Source organism: Amblyraja radiata, chromosome 17 (genome assembly GCF_010909765.2).
Source record: "Amblyraja radiata isolate CabotCenter1 chromosome 17, sAmbRad1.1.pri, whole genome shotgun sequence".
NCBI classification, from domain to species: domain Eukaryota; kingdom Metazoa; phylum Chordata; class Chondrichthyes; order Rajiformes; family Rajidae; genus Amblyraja; species Amblyraja radiata.
In genome coordinates this window covers 16,292,926-16,309,260 of record NC_045972.1, presented here as the reverse complement: position 1 = coordinate 16,309,260, position 16,335 = coordinate 16,292,926, and the positions used below count along the sequence as shown (strand labels likewise).

The 16,335-nt window shown below is 42.9% G+C and overlaps 1 protein-coding gene across 5 annotated transcripts in view; it reads left to right on the top strand.

Annotated features, from left to right (window-relative positions):
• Positions 1–16,335, top strand: part of meak7 (MTOR associated protein, eak-7 homolog) — a 47,910-nt gene that overhangs the window by 14,439 nt on the left and 17,136 nt on the right. For all 5 annotated transcript variants that reach the window (XM_033035786.1, XM_033035790.1, XM_033035789.1 and 2 more), the window contains 3 exons: positions 7,582–7,812; positions 10,007–10,151; positions 13,573–14,013. In XM_033035786.1, coding sequence (XP_032891677.1) covers positions 7,582–7,812; positions 10,007–10,151; positions 13,573–14,013 — 817 coding nt within the window. The remainder of the gene's footprint in view (positions 1–7,581; positions 7,813–10,006; positions 10,152–13,572; positions 14,014–16,335) is intronic.

The window sequence follows — 16,335 nt, the reverse complement described above, 5'->3', positions numbered from 1 at the left end:
GTGTGTAAAAGAGCCTAGGAAGCAATATTTATTATAATTCATATAAATTAGTCTTGAGATTCTCTGCTGAACTTTCAAAGGTATTAATGGAGAATCCATCTAAAGAGTAAGTCTATTTGTTAACAAAACATGAATGTGCTGTTAGGCAGCATCTGAGGGGGGAAATGGGCTGATGGTGTTTCAGGTCGGGCCCTTCTTTAATCTTGAAGTCTAAAGTATGAGGAAGGGTCCCGACACGAAACGTTATTTGCCATTCCATGCTGCCTGACCCGCTGAGTTACTCCAGCATATGCTTTCCCTCAACATTCCAGCATAGAACTCAGAATATGTTCTCTTCCCTAAAGCTCAATATGCTGCTGAAGTGCCTTGCATGAAATGTTAACAAACATGGAATAGTACAGCACAGGAACGGCCCCTTTGGCCCACAGTCTCTGCCCTGAACATGATGCCAACTAAACTAATCTTCTCTGTTCACATATAATCCATATTCCTCCATTTCCCTGCATATCCATATGTATCAAAAGAAAGATAGATAAGTGCTGGAGTAACTCATCAGGACAGGCAGCATCTCTGGAGAGAAGGAATGGGTGACGTTTTGGGCCGAGACCCTTCTTCAGACAGAGAGTCGGGGAAAAGGGAAAGAAGAAATATAGACAGTGATGTGGAGAGATATAGAACAAATAAATGAAAGATATGATGATAAAGGAAACAGGCCATTGTTAGCTGTTTACGAGGTGAGAAAGAGAAGCTGGTGATAAAGGCCTCTGAAATCTCACACTCGTATCTGCCTCTACTATCCCAGGCAGTGTGTTCCAGGCAGCCGCCACTCTGTGTTTAAAAAAAAAAAACTTGTCTTGCACGCCTCCTTTAAATTTTATCCCTCGCACCTTAAAGGTACGCCTTCTAGTCCTTGACATTTCTACTCGTAGCTAAAAAAAAGGTTCAGACTGTCTATCCTATCTATGGCTTTCATAATTTTTCTATACTTCTACCAGGTCCCCCCTCAGCCTCAAACACTTTAGAAAAAAACATGTCAAGTTTGTAAAACCCTGTTTGTAGCTGGATACCCTGGAATCCAGATCGTATCTGCAAATTATCAGTGGAATTCTTATCTGTGGCCAGACAAGCTTTTCATCATTAATAGATCACCAGAGCAAGGTTGTGGCTGTATTTTTGTAACACTAGTATCGTAGATTATTTGTTTTTTGCGCAGCTTTTGATTGTATGCACTATTGTTATTGCGAGAGTTGAGCAATAGGAATGGACCTTGTAAAATAAGCACAAGGCTTAGCAACGGTATACTCTACATGTTAGAGCATGGTCATTATCCTTTTGTCTCGTGCAATCTTGTGAAATTGTATCAGTTTTTTCACGCTTTCTGGCTTTAGCCCACGAGTAATTGTACCCAAGTGGGATGTAAGCATGGTGAAATCCTCATGTTCGCACTTTGTTTCAGCTCTGACAACTCTTTTGCAGTAAAAGTTCACAATGTGCCCCAATTGCACATGCAGATGTTAACAAAGCAAATGTTTCCCCATTTTCTCTGTTTGTTTGGGGCAGAAATGTTCATCCCCAATTTCAAGAGATATTTCAACAGGCTCTTTGACCCAGCTTGCCCACACCGACCAATATGTCCCATCTATGCTGGTCCCACCTGCCTGCGTTGGGCCCATATCTCTCTACATCTGTCCCATCCATGTACCTGTCCAAATATTTCTTAAATGTTGCGATAGTACCTGCCTCGACTACCTCCGTTGGCGATCGTCCATACACCCACCGCACTTTGTGTGTAAAAAAAAGAGTTACCGCTCAGGTTCTTCTTAAATCTTTCCCTCACCTTAAATCTAAAGGCCTAGGCCTTTATACCTCAAGCTACCTCGGCAAGGCCAGCAGCATAATCAAGGATGGGTTATCCTGGTCACTCCCCCTTCTCCCCTCTCCCATCGGGCAAAAGTTATAGAAATGTGAAAATGCTCACCTCCAGATTCAGGGACAGTTTCTTCCCAGCTGTTTATCAGGCAACTGAATCATCCTACCACAACCAGAGAGCAGTGCTGCATTACTATCTACTTCTGATGTCCCTCAGACTATACTTAACTGGACCTTGCTGGCTTTACCTAGCACTAAACATTATTCCCTTATCCTGTATGTATACACGGTAAATGGAATGATTGTAATCATGTATTGTCTTTCTGCTGACTGGATAGCACGCAACATAAAGCTTTTAACTGTACCTCGGTACACATGACAATAAACTAAACTGAACTGAACTATGACCTCTTGTTCTCGATTCCCCTACTGTGGAAGTGCCTCTAACTGATCTATTCCTTTCAAGATTTTGTACACCTCTATAGCTTCAAGTTCACATTTATTGTCACATGCACCAATTAAGGTACAGTCAAATTTGAGTTACCATGCAGCCATATAATCAAAAATACACAATAGAATTTAACATAAACATCCACCACAGTGGAATTAACATTCTTCATTGTGATGGAAGGCAATAACGTTCAGTCAATCTTCCACCTTGGTTCACCCGTGGTCGGGGTCATGAACCCTCCAAAGTTGCCGCTACGGACGGCCCGATGTACAAGCCCTCTCGTCGGGTTGATCGAAACACCAACGTCAGGATGGATCGGAACACACACTTTGGAGTTCCCAAATCGGTCACTTTCTTACCGGAGGCCGCGGCTTCATGATGTTATAGGCCGCAGGCCGGCGGTCGGAGCACTTCTTCTGTCAATCCCCGGCAAGGGATCGCCCCGCTCTGCGATGGAAAGTCCACGCCACGCCCGCGGCTAGAAGCTCCACAGACCGCGGTTTCACGATGTTATAGTCAGCAGGCTGGCGGTCAGAGCACTTCTTCTGGCGATCCCCGGCAAGGGATTGCCCCGCTCTGCGATGCTAAGTCCGCCGCGCCTGCTATTGAAGCTCGGGGCCGGTCTCCGAGAAAGGCCGCACCAAACCAGTTGTTAGGCCGTGATGGGGGTGGGTGGGGGGATGCAACAAAGAGAAAAGTTGCATCTCCGTTGAGGTAAGTTCTGAAAAACGGTTTCCCCTATTTCTCCCCCCACCACCCCCCACACTAAAACATACATTTAGACGCACTACAAAATAGAAAAAGTCGAAAGGACGAACATGTCCTCTAGTTCTCTATTCCCCTACTGTGGGTAAGAGACTCTGTGCCTCTAACCGATCTATTCCTCTCAAGATTTTGTACACTTCTATAAGTTCACCCCTCATCTTTCTGCTCTCCAAGGAATAGAGTCCTAGCCTGCTCAACTCTCCATATAGCTCCTGCCCTCAAGTCCTGGTAAATCTTCTCCGCACCCTTTCGAGCTTGACAACATTAAATAAGTGTGTGATGCTACTGCTATAAGTTAGGGCCAGTTCGGTTCTACAAACCTCATGTGTGCATGTATTAAAAACAGAAAATGATTTCAGTTTCATCTCTGGATGTCTCTTTCATGCTCATTGAGTCTCAATCAGGCTCATTGAGTCTCAATCAGGCTCATTGAGTCTGCTCTGCCATGCTTCCACTATATAAGCCTTCTAGACCGCTAAGATCTTCTAAAAGCAATCTGTTAGTGATTCCAAGAGTAAATACAAAACATGGGAAAGCAGGATTTAGTTACTATGCAACAAATAGCTGGAATAAACTTCCTGAAGATTTAAGACTTGCCTCAACTTTGACCACTTTTAAAACAATACTGAAAACTTTTATGTTTACTTTAGCTTTCAGCTAAATCTTAACTACATTGCACTTTTAACTTTTGCACTTTTTATAATGCATTTTTAATTTTGCTTTTCTTTTCTTTTAATTCTTCTATTTTATTTCATTTTATTATTTCATTTTATTGTATGACATGTTTTTATGTGAAGCACTTTGAGTCTGCCTCATGTATGAAATGTGCTATATAAATAAAGTTGCCTTGCCTTGCTTTGCCTTGCCTCTTTAACCAGACACTGTCCCAGCTTTGATTGGGGATTTTTCCAATTGGATTGAACCATACAATTTTGCGGCAGTTCAGAACATCTCCTGCCCTCAGAACATCTCCTACCCAATCCATCTGTTGTCCTCATTATTATACTATTGTAACTGAATTTTACGTGGAATTGTTTCAGATATTATGACCATAAAACATAGGAGCAGAATGAGGCCATTAGGCTCAATGAATCTGCTCTGCCATTCAATCATGGCTGATCTATTTCCCCCCCTCAGTCCCATTCTCCTGCCTTCTCCCCATAACCTTCGATGCATTTACTAATCAAGAACCTATTAATCTCCACTTTAAAAATACCCAATGATTTGGCCTCCACTGCCGTCTGTGGCAATGAATTCCACAGATTACCACCCTCTGACCAAAGAAATTCCTCCTCATCTCCATTCTAATGGTAGGTCCTTTTATTCTGAGGTTTTGGTCTATGGTTCTTGACTTTCACTAAAGGAAACATCCTCCCCCACATTCATCTTGGGCTTTCATTATTCCATAGGTTTCAATGAGATCCTCCAAATGAGATTATAAATTGAGATGTTCTTCTTTAGTAGGATCTAAATCATTTCACAACTATAGATTTGATTCAAATTAAAATCCATAACTTACAATTGAGAACAGTGATTTATGTCTTGTGAGAAATTAGAATTGCTGTTTCTTTGCAATGACCATGGTACAATCTGAATCTCGTGTGAATTGGAGTATAGATGATGCAGTCAATATCATTTTTTTTTTTTGCTGAGAATTGTGAGAATAATTTCTTCTCCTTGAGTATTATAACAACTGGTGTAAATTACTAGTGAGTTAATGCTTGGATGTAATAAATTATAGTCATCTTATTGAAGTTGGGACACTTTAAGCCTCTTTCCCAATCAAATACCAGTTTCATGGCTGTGACAGAGGCAAAGTAGAGATAGTTGAAAGCTTCAAGTTCCTAGGAGTAAATATCACCAGTAATTTTCATTGAACCAGCCATATCGAAACAATAGCCAAAAAGCACACCAATGTCTCTCCTTCCTTAGATGGCTTAGGAAGTTCGGCATGTCCCCAACAACTCTCACCAACTGGTACAGATGCATCATAATAATTTATAGTAGTCAATTAACTTGCCACCTTTTGGGATGTGGGAAGAAACAGGAACACCCAGAGGAAACTGTCACGGTCACTGGGAAAACGAGCAATTTCCTCAGTCATCATTGGATGAGAAAATTGATCGTAGGTTGCTGGAGTTATAAGGCAGCAGCTCTGCTAATTATTGTGCCGTGCCCATGTTGTACAAAAAGTAAAAACTATTTAATTGTCGTATGTAACGACAACGAAACAATGAAATCCTTACTTGCAGCAGACTAACAGACCTGTAGATAATATATAATAAACAAAATGAACACTAAATAACCCCAATACTCATGCGCAAAAAAACCCCCCAGAAGTGCTTGCTGCAACCAAAGACAGTCCATAGTTCATAGTAGAGTTTAGTGTTGTGTAGTGTTTAAGAGCCTAATTCTTTTTTGGGAAGAGGCTCTTCTTGAACGTGATATTCTTAAACACAAGAACAAATAAGCTCGGAACTACAACAGACTATTATTATTATTGCACTATTTTTGTTTATTTATTGAGTACTAGACTAAGTGGGACCCGTTGTGTACCAGGTTCACACGGGAGGACTGGGGGGGGGGGGGGGTTGGGGTGTGGTAGCATGGGTGTTGTTGGTCAAGCACAGTGAGTGCAGGGCCAACAATCCATTTCATGACAACTCAATCCATTTAAAGTCAAGTCAAGCACAGGGCAGGTGGGGCCAGCCAACAATACAATCCATTTGCTTTCATTTCAGGTGAGCTCAAGCAAAGCAAAGCCAAAGCAAAAGTACAGGGCAGGCCAAACTCTACTGGTATATAAAAATCATTTATTGCAAACACATTAAGGGTTAACAAATTATAATTCATTGCAAGCACATTGCTGGCTAACAAATCATTTATTGCAAGTACATAAAGGGTTAAGCACATAAAGCACATAACCACATAAAGCACATAATCACATAAAGCACATACAGGGTGGACTCACAGTTCAGTAGACTCATAGTTCAGTAGACTCACAGCAGAATCAGAGTTGTAGCCTCTTCCTCGCAATCCTTCAGATTGACTGACTCATGTTCAGGCATCAGGGGTTTTATAGTTCTGCCCTCCCCCGTAAGGGGTGTTACCTTCATTGTGGTGATTAACAGGCGAGAGGACCAATCAGCTGATCTCAAGATTTTTTAAACACTCATAACTTTTTTTTCATCGATCTGAAAAATCCTCGGGACTGGCTCAGCGGAGGAGGACTGAAAGATTGCAAAAAATCATAGCGATATAGGGAAGCGTTTTCTCTAAAATCTATATACAGCGCAGAAAGGAAGTCTTCAAGATGGGACTTTATTATATAGATATGTGTGTGAATGTATATAATATATAATATAATATATATATATATACACAAACCAAACTTTTCCTCCGTTATGTACTACAACACAATACAATACAATACAATTCAATTTATTGTCATTTGGACACCTTGAGGTCCAAACGAAATGTCGTTTCTGCAGCCATACATTACAAACAAATAGACCCAAGACACAACATAATTTACATAAACATCCATCACATTGCTGTGATGGAAGGCCAAAAAAACTTCTCTCTCCACTGCACTCTCCCCCCCGATGTCAGAGTCAAAGTCAAAGTCAAAGCCCCCGGCGGGCGATGGCGAATTGTCCCGCGGCCATTAAAGCCACGCCGGGTGATGCAAGGTCGCACACCGGGTCTTGGTGTTAGAGCCCCCGGCGTGCGCTCGCAGAGTCCCGCAGCCATTCCAAGCCGCGCGGGGCGATGCTGTAAGGCCCCGCTCCAGGAGCTCTTCAACCCCGCAACTCGGGCGGGAGAAGTCGCCGTTGCGGAAGCCCCGAAAAGCGGACTCCCAGCAGGGACCCGCGGGCTCCCGGTGCCGCCCGCCAGACCCGCAGTTGCAGCCACCGAATCTCCGGAGGTCGGGCCGCAGCAGCGCTCCACCACAGCTCCACCCGCTCTGGACTCGGCCAGCTCCGCGACGGTGAGATGAGTAGTCGGCACCACAGCCCCCGGTCTTCCTGTTGGAGGCCGCTCCTCGTTGCAGCCCCAACGACAACGGAGACCCGACAAAGAAAAGGTCGGGTCTCCCGTGCAGGGAGAGATTTAAAAGTTACCCCCTCCCCCCCAACACCACCCCCACCCCCCCCCCCCCCACACACATACCCCAACAAAAAATAACAAAAACTACATAAAAACAAAGACATAAAATAATAAAAACGCAGACGGACTGCAGAGGCCGCTGCTGACGAAAGTCACGCCGCCCACCGAACTATGTTTACATATTCTGTTGTGCTGCATCAAGCAAGAATTTCATTGTCCTATCTGGGACATATGACAATAAAACACTCTTGACTCTTGGCCAAGGTGGTGTGGGTGTTTGATGCTGGCTGCTCTTTTGAGGCAGCACCTCCCGTAGATCCCTTAAATGGTGAGGAGGTTAGTACTTGTGATGGACCAGGCTCTGATGTTCCTTTGTTCTTCCCTAGGCATACGTTCATAGAGCGGTAATAGGTAGAATGACGATCCGAATGTACAATGGAATGAGGGGCACTGATCCAATAAAAAAATCGACTGTCACCGACTGTGTAAGCAAGAAACAGTTTCTTAGCTTTCTTTTTCATGCCATGCGAGGGAGTACTGAAGAAAGAAGTTGCATCATTCAAAGTATGATTTCCACTAATCCTGATGCCCCAGTGACAGGAAGGCAAGTAAAAGAGGTAAAGATGCTAGTGTTGGCCAGATTCTCAGCAATGGTGTGGTTTATCTTTTACAAAGTGTATTTGGCTTGAAATCCTTTGAACCACAGGCTCTGCAAAATGTTTACTTTTTTTAGAATGTGCAGTTGCATTTTTGGGATGTGGAGTTTCCCTTTCAACTTCGTTTTGATTATAACCTCCCATGACCAATGTCTAACCAAAAGCAACATGATCTTGGAATCGGCTTTTAAACTGTGAAATCCCCAGCAACAGACAATGTTTAGATTAGTTTTGAGATACAGTGTGGAAACAGGCCCTTCGACCCACCGAGTCTCCTCCCACCAGCAATCCGTGCACACTTCCACAATCCTACACACACTAGCGACAATTTTTACTTTTATTCCAAGCCAATTAACCTGCAGGCCTGTACATCCTTAGAGTGTTGGAGGAAACCGGAGCTCCCAGGGAAAACCTATGCAAATCACGGGGGAGAACGCACAAACTCCGTACAGATCGAACCAGGGTCTCTGGCGCTGTAAGGCAGCAACTCTACCGCTGTGCCACTGTGCTGCCACGTGTTCTGGAGAAACTTAGCAGGCTGAATATCATCTGTGGGAGGGGAACAAATTTATTGAATTTTTGGAGAAATCTTAGGTAACAATGAGGCCAGAAAAATGTAGGAACTGAATTAACATTCATTGAATTAATACAATAGTTGTGTCTGGGTAAGTACAGAAGCAAAATGCTGTGCTTGGTAGGTTTACTGGGTAGGGTAGGGTAGCATCTGTGGAGAGAGATGGAGTTACTGTTTCGACTTGAAACCTTCAGTAATTTTGATGAGTTGATTCCAGATCAAATAGATAGAAATGTAGAAACAAGGAACTGGTGCTGGTTTACAAAAAAAAAAGGCCCAAACCTCTGGAGTAACTCAGCAGTCCAGGCAGCATCCCTGGAGAACATCGATAGGACATTTTGGTTCAGGACCCTTCCTCAGACTGATTGTAGTGGGGGAGATTAAAGCTAGATGAGAGGAGGGGCAGGAAAAAGCATTACAAGTAATGGTGAACACAGGTGGGAGGGGTGGGGAGGTGGGTGGGGGCGATAGGCAGATGGTTAGACAAAGGTCATAGATCGGGGGCGGGTGGTGGGGACTGAGACAAAAGGATTGAAGGGTTGCGAATTGTGAATCCAGAGAAAGGAATGGAGGGGGAGGGGAAACATTTCTGCAAGTCTAGGTAGGGCATGGGAGATGGGGGTGGGGAAAGGATGATTTGTGTGGGGGGAGTTATTTAAAATTGGAGAATGCAATGTTCATACCATTAAGTTGTTAGCTCCCCAAGTGGAATATTGAGAATCAGTTCCACGGTGTCAGGTCAATGATTTATCCCATGATATCATAAGGAGTTGGTTGTTGATCTAAGGAAGTGAGAGGGTGAATACAACCATGTACCTTTCAATGGAGCTGCTATGAAGAAGGTCAAGAGCTGGATGTTCTTAGACATCCATGTCATCAGCAACCTAACCTGGTCCCTTCACACTGATGCAGTGATCAAGAAAGCTCATCAATGCATGTACTTTCTTGGGTGTTTAAGAAGGCGAGGCTTGTCCACAAGGATTCCCATGAACTTCTACAGATGCATTAAAGAAAGTGATCTGATGGTATGCATCTCAGCCTGGTTTGGCAACTGCCCAGCTTTTGACCGCCTGAATCTGTAAAGAACGGTGAACACAGCCCGGTCCATCGCGGGCTTGTCACATCCTCCCATCCAGTCCATCTTCACAGTGCGTTGAATCAGGAAGGTTGAAAGTATTATCAGAATGCCGGTCACTCTGGTGGTTCCCTCTTCTCTTCTACCTTCTGGGAGAAGATACACGAGCTTGAATGCTCAGATGTCAAGACATTAGAACGGTTTCTTCCCCACTGCTATCGGACTCCTGAACTAATCACCTCTTTGATACCCCATTCCCGAGGTGCTGTCACATACTCTAACTCTTAAGTCAAGGTCATTTGCCCATTCCATTAATGGACTTGAATCTTCTTTTAGATTAGGACATTCCACTGCAATTTTACATAATTCTGCTGTTTTACACACATTGTTATATTTATCATTACTGTGTACATACTGTTTACACTGTGAGCTTCACGTGAACAGGGAATTTCATTGTACTCAACTGGTATATAACAATAAACTAATGTAACTTATCTCACTTGCAGTTCACAGAAGATATGATCATATCGGTGATCCACTTATTACGGCAAGAGAAGATGCTGAGGGGTTGGAATGTAGAGAAAACTGCAGATTGTATTTTGGGGACAACGCGTTTGACTGCCTATCTGATGTCTGAGTTGAAGATTAAAGGTATTGAACTATGGAGACAGGAAGTTGCAGATGCTGGAATCTCAAACAAAAGACAGTCCGGGAGGAACTCAGTGGGTCAGGCAGCATCTGTGGAGGGAATGAACAGGTGGCATTTCAGGTCTGGACACTTCTTAAGACTGATTGGAGTAGGGGAGAAAACTGGAAAAAAAAGGTGGGTGCAGAACGAAGCCTGCAATTGATGGGTGGATAGAGGAGAGGGGTGGTTGATGGGTGGAATAAGTGACAAAGATTAGGGGTGAAAATGAGACCAAAGTATGTTAGATAAGGAGAGAAGAGGAGTGAAAATGTAAAATGAGTGGGAAGGATAAGGATTGAAGGGAAAGAAGGAGATACTGGTGGGAGATGTGTTTATGAAGGAGGGGGGTCATGGGAAAGATAATGGGGGCAGGGGTGTGATTGAAATAGGATAATTTGCTGTTCGGTTGGCTTGTCAGTGGTAAGGAATTGAACTGTTGAGATTGGTATTAACTGTTTCATTTGAACAGCTAGCCCAGACCTGCAATAAAGTAGAGTTCATTATAAAGAACTCCTTTATCTTAATGTCCTGCACAGATGTTTGGACATTTTAATGATGTCCGTGGTAATTTTAACCGAAACATTGCAGAAAATATTCAATCATACCAGCATTTGAGCAATTGTTTAGATTATTGGTTGATAGAAAAATATTATCTTTTCTAAATTAGGGTTGTTATTTCTTGAAGCAATGTTGCAGCAAGGGCTCAGGACATGTTATCATTATGTTATTATTTTAAAGAGGACAATTACATAGCACAGGTTAATAATTGAACCAAGGACCTGCTACTCGGTGGCAATGTACCCACTGACCTGCTGGAGAAATCCCAAGCTGATCTTTAAACTTATATCTCCTCTAAGATTGCCTCTAATAGACAATAGGTGCAGGAGTAGGCCATTTGGCCCTTCGAGCCAGCACTGCCATTCAATGTGATCATGGCTGATCATGCACAATCAGTACCCCGTTCCTGCCTTCTCCCCATACCCCCCTGACTCTGCTATCTTTAAGAGCTATATAGAAACATAGAAATTAGGTGCAGGAGTAGGCCATTCGGCCCTTCGAGCCTGCACCGCCATTCAATATGATCATGGCTCATCATCCAACTCAGTATCCCGTACCTGCCTTCTCTCCATACCCTCTGATCCCCTTAGCCACAAGGGCCACATCTAACTCCCTCTTAAATATAGCCAATTAACTGGCCTCGACTACCCTCTGTGGCAGAGAGTTCCAGAGATTCACCACTCTCTGTGTGAAAAAAGTTCTTCTCATCTCATATCTAACTCTCTCTTGAAAGTATCCAGAGAACCAGCCTCCTCTGCCTTCTGAGGCAGAGAATTCCACAGACTCACAACTCTCTGTGTGAAAAAGGTTTTCCTCATCTCCATTCTAAATGGCTTACCCCTTATTCTTAAACAGTGGCCCCTGGTTCTGGACTCCCCCAACAGGTTTCACCACAAAACCTGTTACAGTGTACAGGTTTTGTGGTGAATATACAGTGGTAAATATACAGTGAGAGCTGGAAGCCCCTGTGATGAGAGAACTAGAGCTAATGTTTTGGGTCAAGGGAAACTTCTACTTTCAGATTATGAACAGACTAACATTTTCTGGGTGACATTTCTGTTGCTTTAGAGAAACGTGATGCTTCTATTTGGTTCCAATGATTTGTTTAATGTAGATGGCAAGTAAAACACTGCATTCTGTGCATCAGTTGTAGTGCAAGTAAACAAGTAAAGTGAAATAAAATGCTGGAGGATTAGGTACACAATACCTTTTCTGATAAACAACAGTGGCATCTTAATCACTCCAAGGTCATACTTTTGATCTTTAAAAACCCTTATGGGCCTGTCCCACTTAGGCGACTCTTTAGGTGACGGCCAGGGACTAGATTTAATGGAATTCACCTACGACACCTGGCGACAACCTACGACAGCAAAAATTGTCGCCACTGTCGCCGATAAATTTTCAACATGTAGTCGCCCAAAAAATCGCCTAAGTGGGACAGACCCATTAGAAGTAGTAACTGTGACTTTTCAAATAATTATCTAAGTTGATGAAAAGCACGCATTGTGATTAATTTATCTGTCTCTATCTCTCCCCTGAGACTGGTGTTGCACCCTGAATGTGTAGCATAAAATCATTCATTGATGCAGATCAGGGGAAGCCATTTATTCTTTCATTCTTGCACTGACACTTTTTGTAGAGCTATTCCGTTTCTTCCACTTTTTCTCCTTTGTTCTTCTCCTTTAAAATCACATCAAATATTTACTTAACTTCCTTTTGAAAGATTTGGTCAAATCTGCTCTCACCACTTTTTTCAGACATTGCATATCCGGTAGCAGCTCACTACCTAAAATAAATACTTCCTTATAATCTGAAGAAAAAAAAAGGGAGCTGTTGAAAATTTGAAACAAAAATGAAAACGCTGGAAGAACCCGCCCAAGTCAGACAGCATCAGTGAAAAGAGAAAACAAAATTAATCTCTTAGTTCATCCTGACATCATCGGTTCTCTTTCCATTTCCGCATATACCGCCTGACTTGCAGAGTATTTCTTTCATTTTCTGTTTTAATTTCCTCATTGGGTCCCTCGTTCCTTTGCCAATCACCTTTAAATCTGACTGCTTTGTTTATTGATTCTTCCTATCCTGAAACAAATTATCTGTGTATACTTAATCAAAGCCATTTAGGACATTAACCATTTTCTCTCACTTTTTTTTCTCGACCTTCTCTGTTCTAATGAGAAGAGCCTCAGAGAAAAATTGAACGTGATTTTTTTCATTTTACGAGGAGAATGTTGCCAGGACTTGAGTGTCTGAGCTATAGGGAGAGGTTGAGCAGGCTGAGACTCTGTTCCTTGGAGCGCAGGAGGATGAGGGGTGATCTAATAGAGGTGTATAAAAGTAGATGTACAGAGTCTCTTGCCCAGAGTTGGTGAATCGAGAACCAGAGGACATAGATTTAAGGTGCAGGGGAAAAGATTTAGTAGGATTCTGAGGGGTGACTTTTTCCACACAAAGAGTGGTGGGTGTATGGAGCAAGCTGCCAGAGGAAGTAGTTAAGGCAGGAACTATTGCAACATTTAAGTGCATGGATAGGACAGGTTTAGAGGGATATGGGACAAATGCAGGCAGGTCGGACTGGTGTAGATGGAACATGTTCGTCAGTGCGGGCAAGTTGGGCCGAAAGACCTGTTTCCCCGCTGTATGACTCTTATGTCCTGGCACCTCAATGGAGAATTGTAGTGACCTTTCCAGAATTCATGGCTATCAGGAAAGGCTCCAATGCACAGACGGTTGGTGGACTTGATTTTTATATTGAAGACTAATGGTTTGGATGGTGATTAGGTGATCAATGATTTTTAACGTTCTTTTCTCTTCCATTGATGACAGGTGAAGATCTGCCTGCAGAGCATTTACATTCTGTGGAAATAAGCAAGAGTGCCCTTAAGGACTGGGTGTACAGAGTCCCCCAGATCCCAAGTTTGCTGCATGCACTGGTCGCTATGGGTCTTCATCTTGCGAAATCAGAGGGCCAAGGCGAAATCTTCAGTTCAAATCTGGTGCTGCCACAGTGTGTGGGCATAAGATTTTCTGGGATGTATACTGTTTTGGACATCCCTTCTGTTCTTTATCTCAAATCCAACTTGCCTTCAGAGAACCAAAGCCAGTGGAAGCTGGTGTTCTCCTCCCAAATCCACGGAGAAAGTTTCTCTCGTTTTTCCACTCAGATTCTTCAGAAAGGACCAACGTTGTTGATCGTAAAGGATACATTTGGATATGTCTTTGGAGGATTTGCCTCATGCAGCTGGGAGCTAAAGCCACAGTTTCAAGGTAAAATATCATTGCTGGTGTGATGTTTAATCAGGGGCTGCTTTTATCTTTTTCTTATATTAATTTTATGCTGCAAATTATGTTCCTGGGTTGATGCCTGTTCCTGCAGTAAATTGCTGACATTGGCTGACTGGACCTCCCAGTTTTCATGCTTGGGCATGTGTGATTAGATGTGCAAACTCTTCTATATCTAAATGTTTGGTCAACAGAACAGCAGTACCTTCTATCAATACTTACTTTAAGTTTGCTTGGTGAAGGTTTTAACATTGCAGTAGTTGAAATCCCCTAAACACGTTTTCATTTTCAAGGATGGAACAGTGGTAGACCTGGGTTTGATCCTAACCTTGAGTGCTGTCTGTGTGGAGTTAGTACGTTCTCCCTGTGACTGCATGGGTTTCCTCCGGGTGCCCTGGTTTCCTCCCACATCCCAAAGATGTGTGGGATTGTAGATTAATTGGATACTCTAAATTGCTTGTATGTAGCTCGTGGATACAAAAGTGTGATAACGTAGAACTGGTGTGAATGGGTGATTGATGGCTAGCATGGACTCGTTGGGCTGAAGAGCCTATTTCCATGCTGAATCTTTCAATCAATCAATCATTCCGTCCAGCAAAATAAATCCCTTCATCATGTATCAGTACACAGTAAATGGCTCGATTGTAATCATGTATTGTCTTTTCACTGACTGGTTAGCACGCACCAAAAGCTTTTCACTGTACCTCAGTACATGCGACAATAAACTAAACTTTAACTTCGAATCAGGGTGGCACGGTGACACAGCAGTAGATTTGTCACCTTACCATTACAGTGCCAGACCCGGGTTCGATCCCGACTGTGGGTGCTGTCTGTACAGCGTTTGTACGTTCTCCCCCTGACCGCGTGGGTTTTTTCCGAGATCTTCGGTTTCGTCCCACACTCCAAAGATGTACAGGTTTGTAGGTTAATTGGCATGGTATAAGTGTAAATTGTCCATTGTGTGTGTAGGATAGTGTTAGTGTGCAGGGCCCGCAGACCGGTGTGGCGGGCTGTTTCCACGCTGTATCTCGAAACTAAACTCCAACTAAATTTAATTTCGTTCCAGGAGATGGGTATCACTGGTGTGGTCAACATTTAATACCATGAGATCTATGCATTAGGGCTCTATTTCTCCAGGGGTTTTGTGCCACATTCCTGCACGATCAGACAATCACCAAATCAGAACTTTGGCTGATACCATGGCATCAATTTAAGATATCATTTGAAGGTTCACATTGAAAACCACCCATTACAATGCCAGACAAGAATTCCTAGCTCATGTTACTTAATAAGCAGCAAGTGGGGGGGGGGGGGGGGGGTCTTCAGTGGCTACTGAAAGAGGGTTTTTTTAGGAATAAATTTGAATGGCTATTTTTCTCAAAAGGCTGCATGGATGAAAACGGATTGTAGAAGATCACCAGGGACTTTCCGATCATTCTAAAGAGCAAGCATTCAGCATCAGCTTCATACTTAGTGTAGAGCGTCAAACAACTGCTGCGATGAATGCTTGTACAACAATAGCTGTACACAAATGTGCATTTAAAAGTCCTCTTTTCTGGATGCCTTTAAAAGTTTCATTTAACTACCATGTTATAGAAAGGAATCTGGGTGCAGCCATTGAACCTGGTAACTTTAAGCAAAAATATTTTGATAAGACCATTATATGGAAATAATTTTACCACAATCAGAAGATCTAAGTTTTTTTTCTCCTCTCTATGGACATTCTTCAAGAGTTGTTAACTTTCATGGATTTGTTTGTCCTAAGGAATAGGGGTAGAATTAGACCATTCAGCCCATCAAGTCTACTCTGCCATTCAAATATGGCTGATCTATCTCTTCCTCCTAACCCCATTCTCCTGCCTTCTCACCACAACCTCTGACACCCGTACTAATCAAGAATCTATTTATTTCTGCCTTAAATATTCACCAACGGCCTCCACAGCCTTCTGTGGCAAAGAATTCCACAGATGGTCCACAGATTCACCACCGACTAAAGAAATTTCACCTCATCTCCTTCCTAAACGAACGTCCTTTAACTGAAGCTATGCGACTAGTCCTAGACTCTCCCACTAGTGGAAACATCATCTCCACATCCATTCTATCCAAGCCTTTCACTATTCTGTATGTTTCAATGAGGTTCCCCCTCATTCTTCTAAACTCTAGCGAGTACAGACCCAGTGCCGACAAACGCTCATCATTGCTTAACCTATTCATTCCTGTTTTTTTCTTTTCATTTCTTCATGTTCTTCCCTTTTGGCAGACCTAATAAAGAAATGAGCAATGCAAAATTATATTAGACCTCCTAAA